Genomic DNA, 18,209 nt, shown 5'->3' with positions numbered 1-18,209 from the left:
AAACTTTTAAACTATTTGAGCAATCACGCTGATTCTTTCACAGATTGTTCTTAAGACAGCACTTCTTAAAATAATGGATGCTTTTTTAAATACTTTATAATCTGACCCCTTAAGACCATTTTCATTCTGGGGTATTTATATTGAAATGGTTGCTGTGGCAATAAGAAAAGAGTTACCCCCAAAGCACCCATTATTTGTTCTACAGCAGGTTACTCTATCAAAAGGTATAATAGTCATTAACACAAAATTTATGGACTCTTGAGTAGAAAGCATCTAAAGATGGGTCACTGGGAAATGTGTATCGGTATGTTTTTGACAAGATTTTGTCCCCAGGGATCACTGCATGTAACTTCTGTTAGAATGAAGCATAGCATGTTAAATTGGGTCATATGAAACATTAAGAGCCATACAATATAATGGCTTTGTGAACCTGTGAAATAAGGTGTACTCCCCCTTAATGGGAAACCTCACATGTTGGACCTGAGGAAGCTGCTTCCTCCTGTAGTTCAGTGTGATGTAACTAGCAGCTGGAGAAGAACTGAGAGCTCCGGTGAAGTTCAGTAAGAAACACTTTAATAGATTTACATTAGAAAACACTTTGAGTCTTTGCAGCAGCTTCAGCTCTGAGCCGGCGTCTGGTCATCTGCTCCACCACACGGTGATACTCAGACAGCTTCTCCTGGAGGCGCTGGTGGAGCTACACACACACACACACAGAGCATCAGTCACAGGTTCCATTCCCTCCCCACCATAAATACAGACGTGAACCAACGTACGCTGCTGTGAGTCTGAGTCTCATTCAGAGCCTGAAGCAGCTGATCAATGGATGTGTAGGGCAGCCAGGCAGGAGGAGACGTCGCACACAGAGGCTTCTATAAGACAACAACAACACAACAGGCTGGTCTAGTGTCTCCATAAAGTTCCTGTCAGTGTTTATCTATGGATGGATCCATATTTCTACTAAAATCCAGTCTTTGGTCCACATTTCTCCACCTGTTGAGGCTCTAACATCAGTAGAATCTCATGGTTAAAGTTTTTAGATGCTTCATTTACAGAAACTGAAACATTCAGTAAAACCAGAGTAGGCGTTAAACATGAAGCATCTTAGAACTCTGAACAACGTTTAGATCTCGTTCCTAACTTGGAACCTGAACTCCATCTTCAGACGCTGCATTTTCCAGATGTTCCCCAAACATCTCAGTAGAAGTACTGCAGAACTCTTACCTCGATTCCAAAGTACTGATGTCCTCGACCCAGAACAGCGTCCACGTACTCCAGGACCAGCTCAGCAGCAGCATCCAGCAGGTCAAAGTTCAGGAGGAGCCTCAGCAGAGACGGAGCGTCCACACGCTGGAGTAAACATGTAAACAAACAGGTAAACAAGTAAACAGCAGACGGAGCGTCCACACGCTGGAGTAAACTCTGCACTCCTCTGACCAATCAAATGCAGCACATCAAGAAAACCAATCGGATCAATCAGGTCATGTGACTCATGAATGCTTCTATTAAATAACTGTAGCTCCGCCCCTCCTCCTGATTGGCTGCTGAGCTCTCACCTTGTAGGATTTGACCAGCCAATCAGGCAGAGGGACACCGTGTGACAGCAGCTTGTGGATGACGTAGCGATGATGCTGCCCGTTAGCTGACGGGTACCTGTCCAGGTAGGAGGCCAGCAGCCGCCATGCCTCATCTGCAGCACTGAGGAGAAGAAGAAGAAATGAGTTAATGAAGTCAAACACTGGTAATGACTAACAGTCAATGAGCAGCCGGGCAGGCCGTCACCATGGCAACCTATGATGGACCAATCAGTGATTATTGGAGATCACCTGGACTCTTTAGTGTTGACCACAGTCAGCTGATTAGCAGCCAACCAGCTCCAAGCTTCATTCTGAGACTCCTCCCCTCCAAACTGCAGCTTGATGCACCTGGAGGCAAACAAACAAACGGCAGGTAAACAAACGGCAGGTAAACAAACAAACAGCAGGTAAACAACATGAGGTGAGACCTACTTGAAGGTGAGACCCTCAAAAACAGGCGTCAGGTTCAGACTGAAGGTTCGACTCAGAGACAGAGCCGAGTCAAAGAGTCCAACCTGGACGAGGAGAGACACGAGTTCTGATGCTGAGGAGCTGCCTGGAGAGACAGACGGGTCACAGAGAGACAGACGGGTCACTGAGAGAGACAGACGGGTCACAGAGAGACAGACGGGTCACTGAGAGAGACAGACGGATCACTGAGAGAGACAGACGGGTCACAGAGAGACAGACGGGTCACTGAGAGAGACAGACGGGTCACACAGAGAGACAGACGGGTCACACAGAGAGACAGACGGGTCACACAGAGAGACAGACGGGTCACAGAGAGACAGACGGGTCACAGAGAGAGACAGACGGGTCACACAGAGAGACAGACGGGTCACAGAGAGACAGACGGGTCACACAGAGAGACAGACGGGTCACACAGAGAGACAGACGGGTCACACAGAGAGACAGACGGGTCACAGAGAGACAGACGGGTCACACAGAGAGACAGACGGGTCACACAGAGAGACAGACGGGTCACAGAGAGACAGACGGGTCACACAGAGAGACAGACGGGTCACAGAGAGACAGACGGGTCACACAGAGAGACAGACGGGTCACACAGAGAGACAGACGGGTCACACAGAGAGACAGACGGGTCACACAGAGAGACAGACGGGTCACAGAGAGACAGACGGGTCACACAGAGAGACAGACGGGTCACACAGAGAGACAGACGGGTCACAGAGAGACAGACGGGTCACAGAGAGACAGACGGGTCACACTGAGAGACAGACGGGTCACACTGAGAGACAGACGGGTCACACAGAGAGACAGACGGGTCACTGAGAGACAGACGGGTCACACAGAGAGACAGACGGGTCACACAGAGAGACAGACGGGTCACTGAGAGAGACAGACGGGTCACACAGAGAGACAGACGGGTCACTGAGAGAGACAGACGGGTCACACAGAGAGACAGACGGGTCACACAGAGAGACAGACGGGTCACAGAGAGACAGACGGATCACTGAGAGAGACAGACGGGTCACTGAGAGAGACAGACGGGTCACACAGAGAGACAGACGGGTCACACAGAGAGACAGACGGGTCACACAGAGAGACAGACGGGTCACACAGAGAGACAGACGGGTCACACAGAGAGACAGACGGATCACTGAGAGAGACAGACGGGTCACACAGAGAGACAGACGGGTCACACAGAGAGACAGACGGGTCACTGAGAGAGACAGACGGGTCACACAGAGAGACAGACGGGTCACACAGAGAGACAGACGGGTCAATGAGAGAGACAGACGGGTCACACAGAGAGACAGACGGGTCACAGAGAGAGACAGACGGGTCACTGAGAGAGACAGACGGGTCACACAGAGAGACAGACGGGTCACACAGAGAGACAGACGGGTCACACAGAGAGACAGACGGGTCACAGAGAGACAGACGGGTCACACAGAGAGACAGACGGGTCACAGAGAGACAGACGGGTCACTGAGAGAGACAGACGGGTCACTGAGAGACAGACGGGTCACAGAGAGACAGACGGGTCACTGAGAGACAGACGGGTCACCTGCGATGGCGGCTGAAGGGGGGTGGTGTTGAACCAACGTCAGGCGGCAGCGGGACAGAATGTACTGCTTCTCTAGATCATCTAGCTCTAGGATGTCCACCTGACGCTTCACTGCAGACACACAGACAGGTTTATTTAACGGTTCTTTTCTTCTACAGGACTTTAATCTATAAATTCAAATAGCAGGGCTCCAGACTGCGACTAAATGGTCGCATTTTGCGACCAAAATTTGAGCGAGTGTGAGTAAATTTTTCATCTACTCGTGCATGTGCGACCAGTGAATTTGCCGGTTTCTTTTTTTAAATTAATATTGAGTATTTTTTGTTGCTGACAAACTTCTGCTCCACACTTCAGCCCAGTACACAGTAATGTACCAATGAGCTGGTTTATAAACCAACATTCACTCCATAAGAAGAAGAAAGGAGACGAACACCAAAGAAGAAGAACGCAGGCCAATCATGTGTGTGAGAGCGGGGGCGAAGCAGTGAAGCTCCTGATTAGGCATGGGCCGGTTACCGGTTTTAAGGTATACCACAGTATGAAAAAGTCACGGTTTCAAAACCACTAAAATTTTCCGTCATACCGTTCCTGCGGTATGAGCGTTTTTTTACTGTGACGTCTCATCAGGGAGAAAGTAGAGGTCCTCACGCTGTGTGAAGCTGCAGCCTAAAGCGCCCCTCCCCCGCTCACCTGCGTTTGTTTTGAGTGACAAGCAGGCAGCTCTGCAGGCTGTGCGATGGCTGAAGGAGGCGAGCCCCCGGAACTTTTTCCGCCGTCCAAGCGGACTAAGTCGGCTGTTTGGGAATACTTCGGCTACCGTAAAAAGCCAGACGGCCACGGCTTGGAGGAAGAAGGTCGCCCGACGTGCAAAACGTGCTTGAGGACAGTGGCAGCCCGAGGAGGCAATACATCGAATATGATAGCGCATCTACGGGAGCACCACCCATCGCTGTATGCTAAATTAAAGGTGCTGTCTTGAAATGAACGAGCGTATTAGCGTCTGACATTAGTGAAATGAGCTTGTTACCGAGGCAGATACGGTAACTACCGTATCATACCATATCCATTTCTTCATCTCTATCTTTTAGTAACTTTTTTTATATTTTAACTGAGGCAGATTTGGTAACTAGCTTGCTAAGGATTTATCTTAGCATGCTAGTTACCATATCTGCCTTAGTTTAAAAAAGAAGTTACCCACAACTTTTTTCTTTCATCAATCTTTATTGCTAAGATGGATAACAACAGCTAGTTTACTCTCTAACATTTTAGAGCTGCAATCATAATACCGTGAAACCGTGATATTTTTGCCTAAGGTTATCATACCGTCACAATCTCATACCGGCCCATGCCTACGCTTGATGTTTCACAAAGCCTTTATTTACGTTCAGCCTTATTTTGAACATAAATTCACCTTCCTGTCCTTCCCTCCTTTCTTGTCCTCATTCCAGCTGCTTCTAAGTTCAGACTCATCCTTTATAGACGGCAACAGATGGAACCGTTTTCTTTTGTCTTTATGTGAATTTTAGGACTTTTCAGCCGCGTCTTCGTCATGTCAAGAAACCTCTTCTTAGAGAAACACTTCCTGTGCTGCTGGAATAGTTACAAAATAAACGCCCGTGGCATTAAAAATACGCCTTCAAAATAAAAGCCTGGAGAGAACGGTTATTTTAACACTAGCAAAAGAAAGGATTCAAAAATTGATGAACTGATCAACAGACCTTTATTATAGAGTCACAGGAGTGCCAAAATCAAAATATAAATAAATAAATAAATGTGGAAAGAGAAATAAATAAATAAGGAAAATTTTGTCTTTGCTTTTACCTTTTCTGTTTTTTTCTTTGATTTATTATTTCTCTTTATATTTCCACATTTTTATTTATTTATTTATTTCCCTTTATATTTCCTCAGTCCACCAAGAAAAGGAAAAATGCAAATCAGTTTGCTCTGGGCGGGATTCTGAACACAGGAGTCCTGCCTGACACCAGCTCCCAGCACGGCTGAAGTGAAGCCATGTCACCGTTGAGCTTCTGCTTATTCTGCCACTGATAAGAAAATAAACATTAATTTACCGAATTAGCAGCGTCCTTTCAGTGTCTGATGGCAGAATCAGCCGAAGTTCCACGGTGACACGGCTTCACTTCAGCCGTGGTCGGAGCTGGCGTCAGGACAGAAACCTGTGTGCGGGTACGACTCCCCACCCTGGAAAGGAAGCCCCGCCCAGAGCAAACTGATTTGCATTTTTCTATTTCATGGTGTCAGGCCATTATGAAATAACCACCAAGAAATAAAATGCAAATCAGTTTGCTTTCACTTGGTGGACTGAGCTGTCAATCAAATGGCTCTAGGCGGGGCTTCCTCGTCGTTCCTGATCACAGGCATATGAAGAGTAGATAGGCCACGCCCCTCTGAGCGGCGTCCCGATGGAGACGCTAAGCTAGTGGGGGCAAAGTTTCAGTGTTTTCCATTGATGTGTACGGCACGAAAATTAAAATAAGCAGAATGCCGGCTCATTGTGCAGCATACAGTTGCACACTACATCGGACGATCAAGACAAGGAAACTTGGAATAACTTTCCACAGGTAAGAATAGTTTTGGGCCCGTTTTTTATTATTAAATCTTGTTGAGGGTCTATGAGAGCTAACTAGTTAGCCATTAGCAAAACACTAACATGAGCTAACAGCTGGACAACCAAATACCAGACGATTATTAGTAGCTGCAGTATAGTTGCATATTTACTTTGCAAGTCAATTTTGGTGTGCGCCCCTAAATTTTCTGCTTGCGCTCCTAAAATTTTAAGTTAGGGGGCACCGTGTCCTAGAAATAAAGTTAGTCTGGAGCCCTGAAAAATAATAATAATAATAATTCTATAACTGAAAACTTACCTGGTTCAGATGAAAACTCGCCATCAGAGTTCCTCTTTGGAGACGCACCTGGACGCTCATACTACACACACACACACACACATTTATATATATTTATTATACAGAAAAACACAATCATATTTCACTGACTCTGGTGTGTATATTTCAATATTTGTACTACTAGTGTGTGTTAGTGTGCGTTTGTGTATTGCCAGTGTGCGTGTGCGTGTGTGTGTGCGTGTTAGTACCGTGGCTCCGGCGGCCGGTTGGACGATCCAGGCGTACTCAGGTCTGATGAGCCTGAGACAGGTGAGAGCAGCCAGGTAACAGTTCACCTGTTTCTGCAGTCCAACACGAGTCCGGACCTCTCGGCCCAGACGCATCCCGAACTCAAACATCACCGTCCCCGCTGTACACACACACATAGCACACACACACATTACCTATAAACACATTAGACTACAGACACGGGGGACTACAGACACGGGGGACTACAGACACGGGGGACTACAGACACGGGGACTACAGACACGGTGGACTACAGACACGGGGGACTACAGACACGGGGACTACAGACACGGTGGACTACAGACACGGTGGACTACAGACACGGTGGACTACAGACACGGGGGACTACAGACACGGGGGACTACAGACACGGTGGACTACAGACACGGTGGACTACAGACACGGGGACTACAGACACGGGGACTACAGACACGGGGACTACAGACACGGGGACTACAGACACGGGGACTACAGACACGGTGGACTACAGACACGGGGGACTACAGACACGGTGGACTACAGACACGGGGGACTACAGACACGGTGGACTACAGACACGGTGGACTACAGACACGGGGACTAGACTACAGACACGGGGACTACAGACACGGGACTACAGACACGGGGACTACAGACACGGTGGACTACAGACACGGTGGACTACAGACACGTGGACTACAGACACGGTGGACTACAGACACGGGGGACTACAGACACGGGGGACTACAGACACGGGGGACTACAGACACGGGGGACTACAGACACGGTGGACTACAGACACGGTGGACTACAGACACGGGGGACTACAGACACGGGGGACTACAGACACGGGGGACTACAGACACGGGGACTACAGACACGGGGACTACAGACACGGTGGACTACAGACACGGTGGACTACAGACACGGTGGACTACAGACACGGTGGACTACAGACACGGGGGACTACAGACATGGGGACTACAAACATGGGGACTACAGACACGGGGGACTACAGACACGGGGGACTACAGACACGGGGGACTACAGACACGGGGACTACAGACACGGGGGACTACAGACACGGGGGACTACAGACACGGGGACTACAGACACGGGGGACTACAGACACGGGGGACTACAGACACGGGGGACTACAGACACGGGGGACTACAGACACGGGGACTACAGACACGGTGGACTACAGACACGGTGGACTACAGACACGGTGGACTACAAACACGGTGGACTACAAACATGGGGACTACAAACATGGACTACAAACATGGTGGACTACAGACACGGTGGACTACAAACATGGGGGCTGCTACCTTTCCTGTAGTTGTGTCTGACGATGTGGAATGCATAAAGCAGCTCATAGTAGTTATGAGTCAGAAGGTCCAGACCACGGGCACGAGACTCTATGATGCTGACCACCTGGAACACACACAGTCAGACACACACAGTCAGACAGTTTATATCATCAGTTCCTGTCAGTCGGCTCGCACGTCTCCGTCTTGGTGTCTGTAGATAAACTCCCACAATGCACCCTGCTCCTTCTACAGGTGTTACTACAGAATCAGAGGGAGAGGCTCCCCCTGGTGGAACTAACAGGTACTACAGCTGGTCTATGAAACATTCACTCACTGCAGGTTCTACACCTACAGGTCAGATGTTCAGTCAGGTGTTACCTCATCATGCAGGTTGACATAGGGGAACTGGACCAGATCCTGAAGCTGAGATCGTTCACACAGAACCACAACCAGCTGACGGAGACAATCCAGCTGCCTGTCAGCAGAGAAACACATTTAAATTCAGTTCATAGATAAACCAGGTGATCCAGAGAAACTACAGTCTGGTTCTGTTCTGTTTGTTATTTAGAACAGAAAACTAAGTTCTTTCAAATATTTTTGTCTGAATCTGGAGAACTTCCTGTTTTTACACTAAAAGAACCTGTTCTAAAGGTTCAGTGTCTCCAGAAATAAAACTATGGAAAAACATGGAGAGAACGGATCTATCAGAGGAACACACTGACATCAGAACTCATTCTGGGTCCAAATAAAGAACCTGAACGTTTAGTTCTAAATTAACTACATCCCATAATAACCATGAGTCTGTACGTACATGCTGCTGTCTGAGTTCTAGTTATTCATGAAACATCCCATAATAACCACCTACATGCTGCTGTCGGGGTTCTGGGTCAGGGCTTCGTAGGCCTGGCTGTTGTGTCCCAGGTCCAGGTGGTGTTTGAAGATCCTGGTCCACAGAGCCGCCTGTCAGAACACACCTGTTAGTCTCAGCTCAGGTGTTCTTCCACTCATTTACCTGCTGGATGGCATCTCACCTGACTGTGGGCGTCGCCAACCGCCTCTGTGATGGCCAGAGAGGACAGCTGGATGACCAGCTCAGGTAGACCCACGTCCTCCAGCAGCCGCAGCACCTGGACACAGTGGAGCTCAGTTTACCTGCTCAGCCTCACCCGCCTACGGAAACACCCGCCTACAGCCTCGCCCCGCCTACAGCCTCGCCCCGCCTACAGCCTCCAGAATTGACCCAGTAGTTTAAATATCTTCATTCTGCTCATTTAGAAACTCTTCATGAATTAACAGTTGGCTCCAATCAGAGGAGGAGGAACATCTACAGCTGAAAAGTCTGGATGGAAACGCTCTGATAACAGAATAAATCTGATCATTCCAGAAGGTTCTGCTGAGGTTCTGGTACCTTGTTGTAGTACTGCAGGCGGGGGCTGGAGGTGGACTCTTCATCCTCGCTGCCCGTCAGCTTCATCAGGAACTCCTCCTTCTCCACCTCCATCGCTGCTTCCTGGAAACACTGTAGAGCCTGGAACACAGCAGAACATTCTTTATTCTACCAGGTAGGATCCACAGCATAACGTTCTTTATTCTAGCAGGTAGGATCCACAGCAGAACGTTCTTTATTCTACCAGGTAGGATCTACAGCAGAACGTTCTTTATTCTAGCAGGTAGGATCCACAGCAGAACGTTCTTTATTCGACCAGATAGGATCCACAGCAGAACATTCTTTATTCTAGCAGGTAGGATCCACAGCAGAACGTTCTTTATTCTAGCAGGTAGGATCCACAGCATAACGTTCTTTATTCTAGCAGGTAGGATCCACAGCAGAACGTTCTTTATTCTACCAGGTAGGATCTACAGCAGAACGTTCTTTATTCGACCAGATAGGATCCACAGCAGAACATTCTTTATTCTAGCAGGTAGGATCCACAGCAGAACGTTCTTTATTCTAGCAGGTAGGATCCACAGCAGAACATTCTTTATTCTAGCAGGTAGGATCCACAGCAGAACGTTCTTTATTCTAGCAGGTAGGATCCACAGCAGAACATTCTTTATTCTAGCAGGTAGGATCCACAGCAGAACATTCTTTATTCTAGCAGGTAGGATCCACAGCAGAACGTTCTTTATTCGACCAGATAGGATCCACAGCAGAACATTCTTTATTCTAGCAGGTAGGATCCACAGCAGAACGTTCTTTATTCTAGCAGGTAGGATCCACAGCAGAACGTTCTTTATTCTAGCAGGTAGGATCCACAGCAGAACGTTCTTTATTCTACCAGGTAGGATCCACAGCAGAACGTTCTTTATTCTACCAGGTAGGATCCACAGCAGAACGTTCTTTATTCTACCAGGTAGGATCCACAGCAGAACGTTCTTTATTCTAGCAGGTAGGATCTACAGCAGAACGTTCTTTATTCTACCAGGTAGGATCCACAGCAGAACGTTCTTTATTCTACCAGGTAGGATCCACAGCAGAACGTTCTTTATTCGACCAGATAGGATCCACAGCAGAACATTCTTTATTCTAGCAGGTAGGATCCACAGCAGAATGTTCTTTATTCTAGCAGGTAGGATCCACAGCAGAATGTTCTTTATTCTAGCAGGTAGGATCCACAGCAGAACGTTCTTTATTCTAGCAGGTAGGATCCACAGCAGAACGTTCTTTATTCTAGCAGGTAGGATCCACAGCAGAACGTTCTTTATTCTAGCAGGTAGGATCCACAGCAGAACGTTCTTTATTCTAGCAGGTAGGATCCACAGCAGAATATTCTTTATTCTAGCAGGTAGGATCCACAGCAGAATGTTCTTTATTCTAGCAGGTAGGATCCACAGCATAACGTTCTTTATTCGACCAGATAGGATCCACAGCAGAACATTCTTTATTCTAGCAGGTAGGATCCACAGCATAACGTTCTTTATTCGACCAGATAGGATCCACAGCAGAACATTCTTTATTCTACCAGGTAGGATCCACAGCAGAATGTTCTTTATTCTAGCAGGTAGGATCCACAGCATAACGTTCTTTATTCGACCAGATAGGATCCACAGCAGAACATTCTTTATTCTAGCAGGTAGGATCCACAGCATAACGTTCTTTATTCGACCAGGTAGGATCCACAGCAGAACGTTCTTTATTCTACCAGGTAGGATCCACAGCAGAACGTTCTTTATTCTACCAGGTAGGATCCACAGCAGAACATTCTTTATTCTAGCAGGTAGGATCCACAGCATAACGTTCTTTATTCTAGCAGGTAGGATCTACAGCAGAACGTTCTTTATTCTAGCAGGTAGGATCCACAGCAGAACGTTCTTTATTCTACCAGGTAGGATCCACAGCAGAACGTTCTTTATTCGACCAGATAGGATCCACAGCAGAACATTCTTTATTCTAGCAGGTAGGATCCACAGCAGAATGTTCTTTATTCTAGCAGGTAGGATCCACAGCAGAACATTCTTTATTCTAGCAGGTAGGATCCACAGCAGAACATTCTTTATTCTAGCAGGTAGGATCCACAGCAGAACGTTCTTTATTCTAGCAGGTAGGATCCACAGCAGAACGTTCTTTATTCTACCAGGTAGGATCCACAGCAGAACGTTCTTTATTCTACCAGGTAGGATCTGCTTAGAGCCAATCCTGTTTTACAAGACCCGGCCAGAAATAGAGACAACACACACACAGGACATATAGTGGACACAGATCTGAAGAGGTTAAAAACATAAATGACTGGATAATGTCGAGATTAATGCGCACAGTTGTGTGTAAACAGTCAGCGGTCTGCTAGGATCTGCTGGTTGAACATCTGAAGAGATGGAGGAGATCTCCATAGACGATGTCTCTGAGGCTGCTGGTGCCTCCCAGATCCTCCTCTACGCTGATGACACCATCGTATCCTCCTCTGATCCCAACTCCTCTCTGCTGCATCCACACTTCCAGAGACTTTAGAAGGAATTCCAATCAAACGGACTATTGGTAGAGCAGTAGTCTGTAAATGTGACAGCGGTGGGTGGAGAAAGGTTGAGTGATGGAGAACATCCAGGCTCTTCAGGGAAACTTAGGGACATTTAGATGACATCTCCATGGTCCAACATGGAGAGGATGGTCATCTTCACAGGAGGGGACGTACTAAGGCAGAGGAACCCCAGTCTGAAGAATGTTGATGTTAAGAATGAAAGAGAGAGAAGAGTCCATCCAAAGACCATGGCCCTGTAGGAGATGATGACCTCTAGATCTGAGCCATCTGCTCAGATGGTCTGTGGGGGGCTGGAGACCCCGTTTGTCTGGCTGAAGAGCAGACATTTGGTTTTATTGGAATAGCGGTGAAGATCATGAAGACTCCTGGACTGAAGTCAGGCTGAGCTGAAGGTAGCAGCAGCAGAGGAGTGACTTACCTTCTGGCCCTCCCCGTTGGCTAGGTAACACTGACCCAGCATGAAGCGACAGGAGCCGATGTTCACCTGACACCACGGACCAATCAGACGCACGTACTCCTGCAGCACACACAGCGACAGGTGAGACACACTTGAGAGAACCCTGAAACCTCCACGTGTGAGGTTCTTAAAACACTTAAAAGTTTAAATATACAGAGACACCAAAACACAACAATATTCACATATAAAGTACGTGTATAATAATGTTCAGATATAATACTAACCAGATATAAGAGGATTCAGATATTGTATTGAATAACATTGTATTCAATAACATTAATATACAATATTAATGCATACTATTAATATATAATAATACATATGTAGATATAATAATCATATATTTAGATACAATAATATTCATATATAATAGTATTTTGATATAATAATCATATATAAATAGTCAGTCCCTCCAGGAATTCGTGATTGCGCGAAATCAACCAATTTGCGTGGCCTTGCAATTTTGTCCAGTCACCGCAACTTTCCTGCAACTTTGGCCCGCCTCCCGTGAGTTCCACCAATCATAGCAGCTCCCAGCGCAAACCTAATGCACGTACGTCACCAAATTCACTTCCTGTTTATGGATTTAAGATGCAGACATGTGCGATACTAATGTCTCTCATTTACCAACAAAAATTACTGCTGAAGACCGTGATCAGCAACTAATTCACTGATGTTCTTCACCAAAGCTAAGCTGTTTTACACCCGTGCAATACTGTGGTGGATACAAAAAAAGTGAAAATAAAATCATCGATTGATACACACTTTTTTCTTAAAACATGAAACATATTAGAACGACTGAAATGAGCGGACAACAGACCAGACAAGTCACCATGATGGAAACTGTTTCATCCAGATCCATTAGAGCACTGAAAGAATGAAGGTCAATTAGATTAATTATTCCACCAAAGAACACGGTGGAGTTATGTGACGATCAGCGTGTGTGAATCCTTCCTCTGTTACCAACATCACTCAGAAACAGACTCAGAGATTTAAATGAAGTTTTCAGGGTCGGTCAGAAATGACACAAGGACCAAATGTTTAGACTTCAGCAGTGATGCGGCTTAAAGTTTGGATCCACGGATTTGTTAAGGATTTCCCATTGAGGTAGCGACACGGCATCTGATTGCAGCACAGTAACCATGGCAACAAGTGAACGCTACCTCAGCAGCCCGCTGACAATCAAATGATTGTGATCCTACAACAAATCTACCACTGTGGACGTATCGGAAATGACACAAGGAACAACTGATTAAATTGTGGGGGTGTTTCTGAGTCCCATCAATTCCTGTCGCCGGCTACATATTTAGGTCACGTGATTCGGTACGTACACATGCAGAAGGAGGACTGTTCTCTCTCAGTGCTGTTCTTGTTAGTTGACGTGACAAGCCGTGAGCGCGTGTGTGTGTGTGTGTGAACACGTGTGTGCCAGGATGTGAAATTAACTTTTTAAGCCACTGACAGATATGTCCGAATACGATTCATTCAATAGTAAATTATCATTTTGTGCCTTAAATCTACCAACCACTTCAAGTTAAACCAGTATCTGGCTGCTGCTAATGTCCCACCGTGGTGCGTCAGCTTTTGTGGAAATGAGTTGGAACGTTAAATAATTAATTTTGGAATAAATATTGCCAGTTACAGTGTTGAAAAAAATGCAGCTTTATAGCAATTATCGCTGTCTCACGCAATTTCATCACAACAAATACACTTAAAACATTGCAACTTTTATCGCAATTTTTTAGAAAAGCTGCCGCAAATTCAGGCATTTTCGGCCGCAATAATCACAAAAAACGTCCGCGACATCCTGCAGGGACTGCATACTATTTAGACATAATAATAATCATATAATAGTATTTATATATAATAATAATAATATTATTATTATTTAGACATAATAATAATATATATAATAGTATTTAGATATAATAATCATATAATAGCATTTAGATATAATAATAATATATAATAGTATTTAGATATAATAATAATATATAACAGTATTTAGATACAATAACAATCATTTATTTTATAATAATAATCATATATCATAGTATTTAGATACAATAATAATATATAATAGTATTTAGATACAATAATCATATCATAGTATTTATAATAATAATCATATATCATAGTATTTATAATAATAATCATATATCATAGTATTTATAATAATAATCATATATCATAGTATTTAGATATAATAATAATGCCTTATAATAGTAATCAGACGTAGTAAATGATAAACCCACCTGCAGCTGGGTGAACTGGCAGTTGGCCATCAGACACTCAGGAAACTGGAATCCAGGGTTACTGGGCCAACTGGGAGACACCAGTTAAGACTCAACAACACTGCAGGAAACAACATCTGGACCACAGTACCATCAGGCTACTCTAAATAGTTCTGTCTGTTTTCTGACCCAGTTGGTTCTGGTACTGGAACCACTGTGGCTGTGTGTTCAGATGGCGCCCCCTGGTGCTGGACAGAGGGATGGAGAGGACTAAACCAACCCTGCAGACAAACCCAGGAGGTTCATCAGGAGAACAGAACCAAGGATACAGCAGCTGGGCCAGCAGCTGGACCACATTTGAGATCATGTGGTTCCACAGCAGAACCGAGTTGGTCTGCTGCTGGGAGTAGATCTGGGAGATGATGATCCTCCGACCCACCGTCTGGTAGAACAGCTCCACCACCGTCTGAGGACTCAGAGCTGCAGAAGAGAACCAGACAGAACCAGTACGATCCAGGATGAATTCCAGGCTGGTAATCAGTGAGTAGTTTAATAAATGACAGGAAGCAGTTCAATTAGTTCTGGTTCTCACTGAACAGAAGACCGAATAAACTGGGGTTCCGTCTCACTGCTGAAGAGCTCATAGAAGTTTGTTGTTATCAGGATTCCAACCATGAAGCTCCAATAATCACATTAATAATCACATTAGTAACAACAATAATAACTCGTGAGCAAGCAATGGAGTAGGTGGTGTGTGGCTGAGCTCGGCAGAAAATTTCGTCATTTAAGGTAGATTTTGGCGTAAAACAATCAAAACATCCAGGATTGTGGACTCTTTTCTATCATTAACTAAATGGAGAAGTATATCATGGGCAATAAATCCACCAGAAGCCGTGATATTAATACCCCGTCGACCGGGCCTGCTGAAGCTGCTGGGACGTCACCTCCTGAGACCTCGCGTGATTCAAGTGATCCGACAACAGTGGCCAAAGCCGCGGCGAGCTCGACTGAAATCATGGCCTTCAAGGAGGAGCTGCTGACTTCGCTATGGGCAGACTTTGTGGCTGTTTTTAAGGACGAAATCCGGACTGTACTTGAGAGTGAAATGTCTACCACCAAGCTGGAAATTTAAGCCACCAAAACGGAGCTCCTTGGTTTTAAAGCAGCTATACAAAACCAGGTGACAGGGATGGAAAATACGATGAGGGAGATGGAGAGGGGGCTGTCTGGGTGTTCGGATGACGTTACTGAACTACAGAACACTGTGCATCAACTTTCAGCCCAGGTGGCCACTCTGGAGGGCAAATGTGAAGATTTAGAAGGAAGGTCCAGATGCAACAATATCCATATACTGGGTATACCTAAAAATCAAGGCAGGTGCAGTACAACTACCATCTCAGTGCTGCTAAAAGAAGCGTTCCAGCTTGAAAAGGCTCTGCTACTGGACAGAGCTCATCGAACCTTGCTGCTGCCGCCGAAACAAGGAGCTCCTCCGCGGGCTGTGGTGCCTCGTCTACATTACCTTCAGGACTGCTCCGACATTTTGTGCCACGCCAGAGAACGGAGGCGAGTGACAGTGAAGGACATGACCATCTCGGTATATCCGGACTACACGGCAAAAGTTGCTCATGCACGGGCGGCTTACAATGGCATCAGACAGCAGCTGCGTGAGGTCGAGGGTCTGCGATTTGGAATACTTCATCCGGGCAGAATGTTAGCTTTTTCTGTTTGCTTTTACTGTGGGTTTAACCCACATCAAACTTATGACTAAAAATAGTTACAACTTATAATTGCCGTCTAAGATACTGATTTAAGTCGGTTGTACAGATAGCTATCCAACCTGACACCCAGTTTGTTAAAGTTTGTTAGTGTGTTTACTGTTCATCTTTCTCTAGTGACATCTGGATTTAGAGACTTAACTCCTAATTTGAATAGCATAAGGTTGTTTTTGGTTAAACATCATCAAACAAGGTTTTTTTTTAAATTTTTCTACATATACGCCTAAAAGTGTTTCAATCTCTGCTGAGTGTAGCTTCCAGCTCAGTAGCTTCCCTAACATAAGCACATTGTGTGGATATTATTCTTGGGAGAAAGTTCAAGTTCAACCCAGTTAGGGGATGGTTCAGAGGGAAGGGGAAACAAGAGATTCGGGGATATTTTTGTATCCAGGTTTACTTTTTGTCTTGAATTGTGTCTGTTATTTTTTACTTTTTTTGAAATATGTAAAAGAAGGGGTGTACTATCTACTATATTGATTATGCCCAGATATACTTATTGTCTCTGATTATGATACAGTCTAGGAACACAGGAAGAGCAGCTTTATGCTCAGTTTCATTTGTCAGCTGGAATGTTAAGGGGATGAATCATCCTGTCAAATGCAACAGAGTTCTCACACACTTGCAGAAGTTAAAAGTTGACATTGCTTTCCTTCAGGAGACTCAGCTAGAGCTGTCTGGTCATTCTTGTTTGCGTGCCGGCTGGGTTAATGAAATTTATCACTCGGGGTTCCGATTAAAGTCAAGGGGAGCGGCACTAATCATCAGTAAACACGTGCCTTTTACTCCCCATCATGTTGATGCAGACCCCATGGGTCGATTTGTAATTGTTACAGGTACATTATATAACATTCCTGTTATTCTGGCTAGTGTTTATGCCCCCAACTGGGATGACACTGCATTCCTTACAATTTTTTTCTCACGTCTCCCTGATTTGAATAAACATAATTTAATATTAGGAGGCGATATGAACTGTGTGATGTCCCCTTGCTTGGATCGGAGCTCTGCTAAAACAATACCTAGCTCTAAGTCAGCAATTTCAATCTAGCAATTTCTTAATACTTATGGTGTAGCCGACGTCTGGCGTACTCTCAACACAAATGTTCGTAAATATTCTTTCTATTCAATAGTTCACAAAACTTTTTCACGAATTGATTATTTCTTTATAGATAAGCGTCTTCTTCCATTGGTTCAGGAATGTGACTATCATGCAATCATCATCTCAGACCATGCTCCTCACACACTGAAGCACCTCCTTATAGACCTTGGTGACTCAACTCCTGGCTACTGTCCGATAAAAAGTTTTCAGATTTTATTTCATCAGATTGATTTGTTTTTAGAAATTAATCAAACACAAAATATGTCTCCATCAACAATATGGGAAGCACTTAAAGCATATCTGAGATGCCAGATCATCCATAATGCACACTTGCACAAAATCAGAAATGGTCGCATTAATGAACTAACCAATAAGATTGCTAACCTTGATATGCAATTAGCCATATCCTCATCAGCTGATGGCATCAAAAGACGTCTCCTTCTCCAGGAAGAATTTGACTTACTGTCCACACAAAAAGCTGAAAATCTCCTGCTTAGATCCGGTCATACATATTATGAGCATGGTGAGAAAACAGGTAGGGTCCTTGCACACCAGCTTCGGCAAAAAGCAACACGTCTGAGAATACCAGAGATCCGAGCTGATTCAGGTGGGATCTGTGT

The 18,209-nt window shown here is 45.3% G+C and overlaps 1 protein-coding gene and 1 long non-coding RNA gene across 10 annotated transcripts in view; one reads left to right on the top strand and one right to left on the bottom strand.

Annotated features, from left to right (window-relative positions):
* Nucleotides 1–551: 551 nt before the first annotated feature.
* Nucleotides 552–18,209, bottom strand: part of LOC110970587 (nuclear pore complex protein Nup160-like) — a 40,330-nt gene continuing 22,672 nt past the window's right edge. For all 8 annotated transcript variants that reach the window (XM_051952541.1, XM_051952544.1, XM_051952546.1 and 5 more), the window contains 17 exons: nt 15,045–15,195; nt 14,737–14,806; nt 12,443–12,541; nt 9,459–9,578; nt 9,082–9,177; nt 8,916–9,010; nt 8,429–8,525; nt 8,069–8,174; nt 6,719–6,879; nt 6,492–6,552; nt 3,610–3,720; nt 2,010–2,133; nt 1,827–1,925; nt 1,557–1,698; nt 1,225–1,350; nt 777–872; nt 552–697 (listed from right to left, as the gene is read on the bottom strand). In XM_051952541.1, coding sequence (XP_051808501.1) covers nt 587–697; nt 777–872; nt 1,225–1,350; nt 1,557–1,698; nt 1,827–1,925; nt 2,010–2,133; nt 3,610–3,720; nt 6,492–6,552; nt 6,719–6,879; nt 8,069–8,174; nt 8,429–8,525; nt 8,916–9,010; nt 9,082–9,177; nt 9,459–9,578; nt 12,443–12,541; nt 14,737–14,806; nt 15,045–15,195 — 1,865 coding nt within the window. In that variant the 3' untranslated portion in view covers nt 552–586. The remainder of the gene's footprint in view (nt 698–776; nt 873–1,224; nt 1,351–1,556; nt 1,699–1,826; nt 1,926–2,009; nt 2,134–3,609; nt 3,721–6,491; nt 6,553–6,718; nt 6,880–8,068; nt 8,175–8,428; nt 8,526–8,915; nt 9,011–9,081; nt 9,178–9,458; nt 9,579–12,442; nt 12,542–14,736; nt 14,807–15,044; nt 15,196–18,209) is intronic.
* LOC127535216 (uncharacterized) lies at nt 9,616–12,434 on the top strand. Of its 2 annotated transcripts, XR_007943991.1 has the most exons (5): nt 9,616–9,684; nt 9,829–9,900; nt 10,297–10,800; nt 11,305–11,376; nt 11,593–12,434. It is a non-coding gene; the product is annotated as an uncharacterized LOC127535216 (long non-coding RNA). The 2 variants fall into 2 exon arrangements; XR_007943990.1 differs by lacking the exons at nt 9,829–9,900; nt 11,305–11,376 and adding an exon at nt 11,161–11,232 and having other exon boundaries at nt 9,642–9,684; nt 10,297–10,512.

Source organism: Acanthochromis polyacanthus, chromosome 8, assembly GCF_021347895.1.
Source record: "Acanthochromis polyacanthus isolate Apoly-LR-REF ecotype Palm Island chromosome 8, KAUST_Apoly_ChrSc, whole genome shotgun sequence".
Taxonomy (NCBI): domain Eukaryota; kingdom Metazoa; phylum Chordata; class Actinopteri; family Pomacentridae; genus Acanthochromis; species Acanthochromis polyacanthus.
Note: the sequence above shows the minus strand (reverse complement) of the source record. Positions and strands in the feature narration are given on the sequence as shown.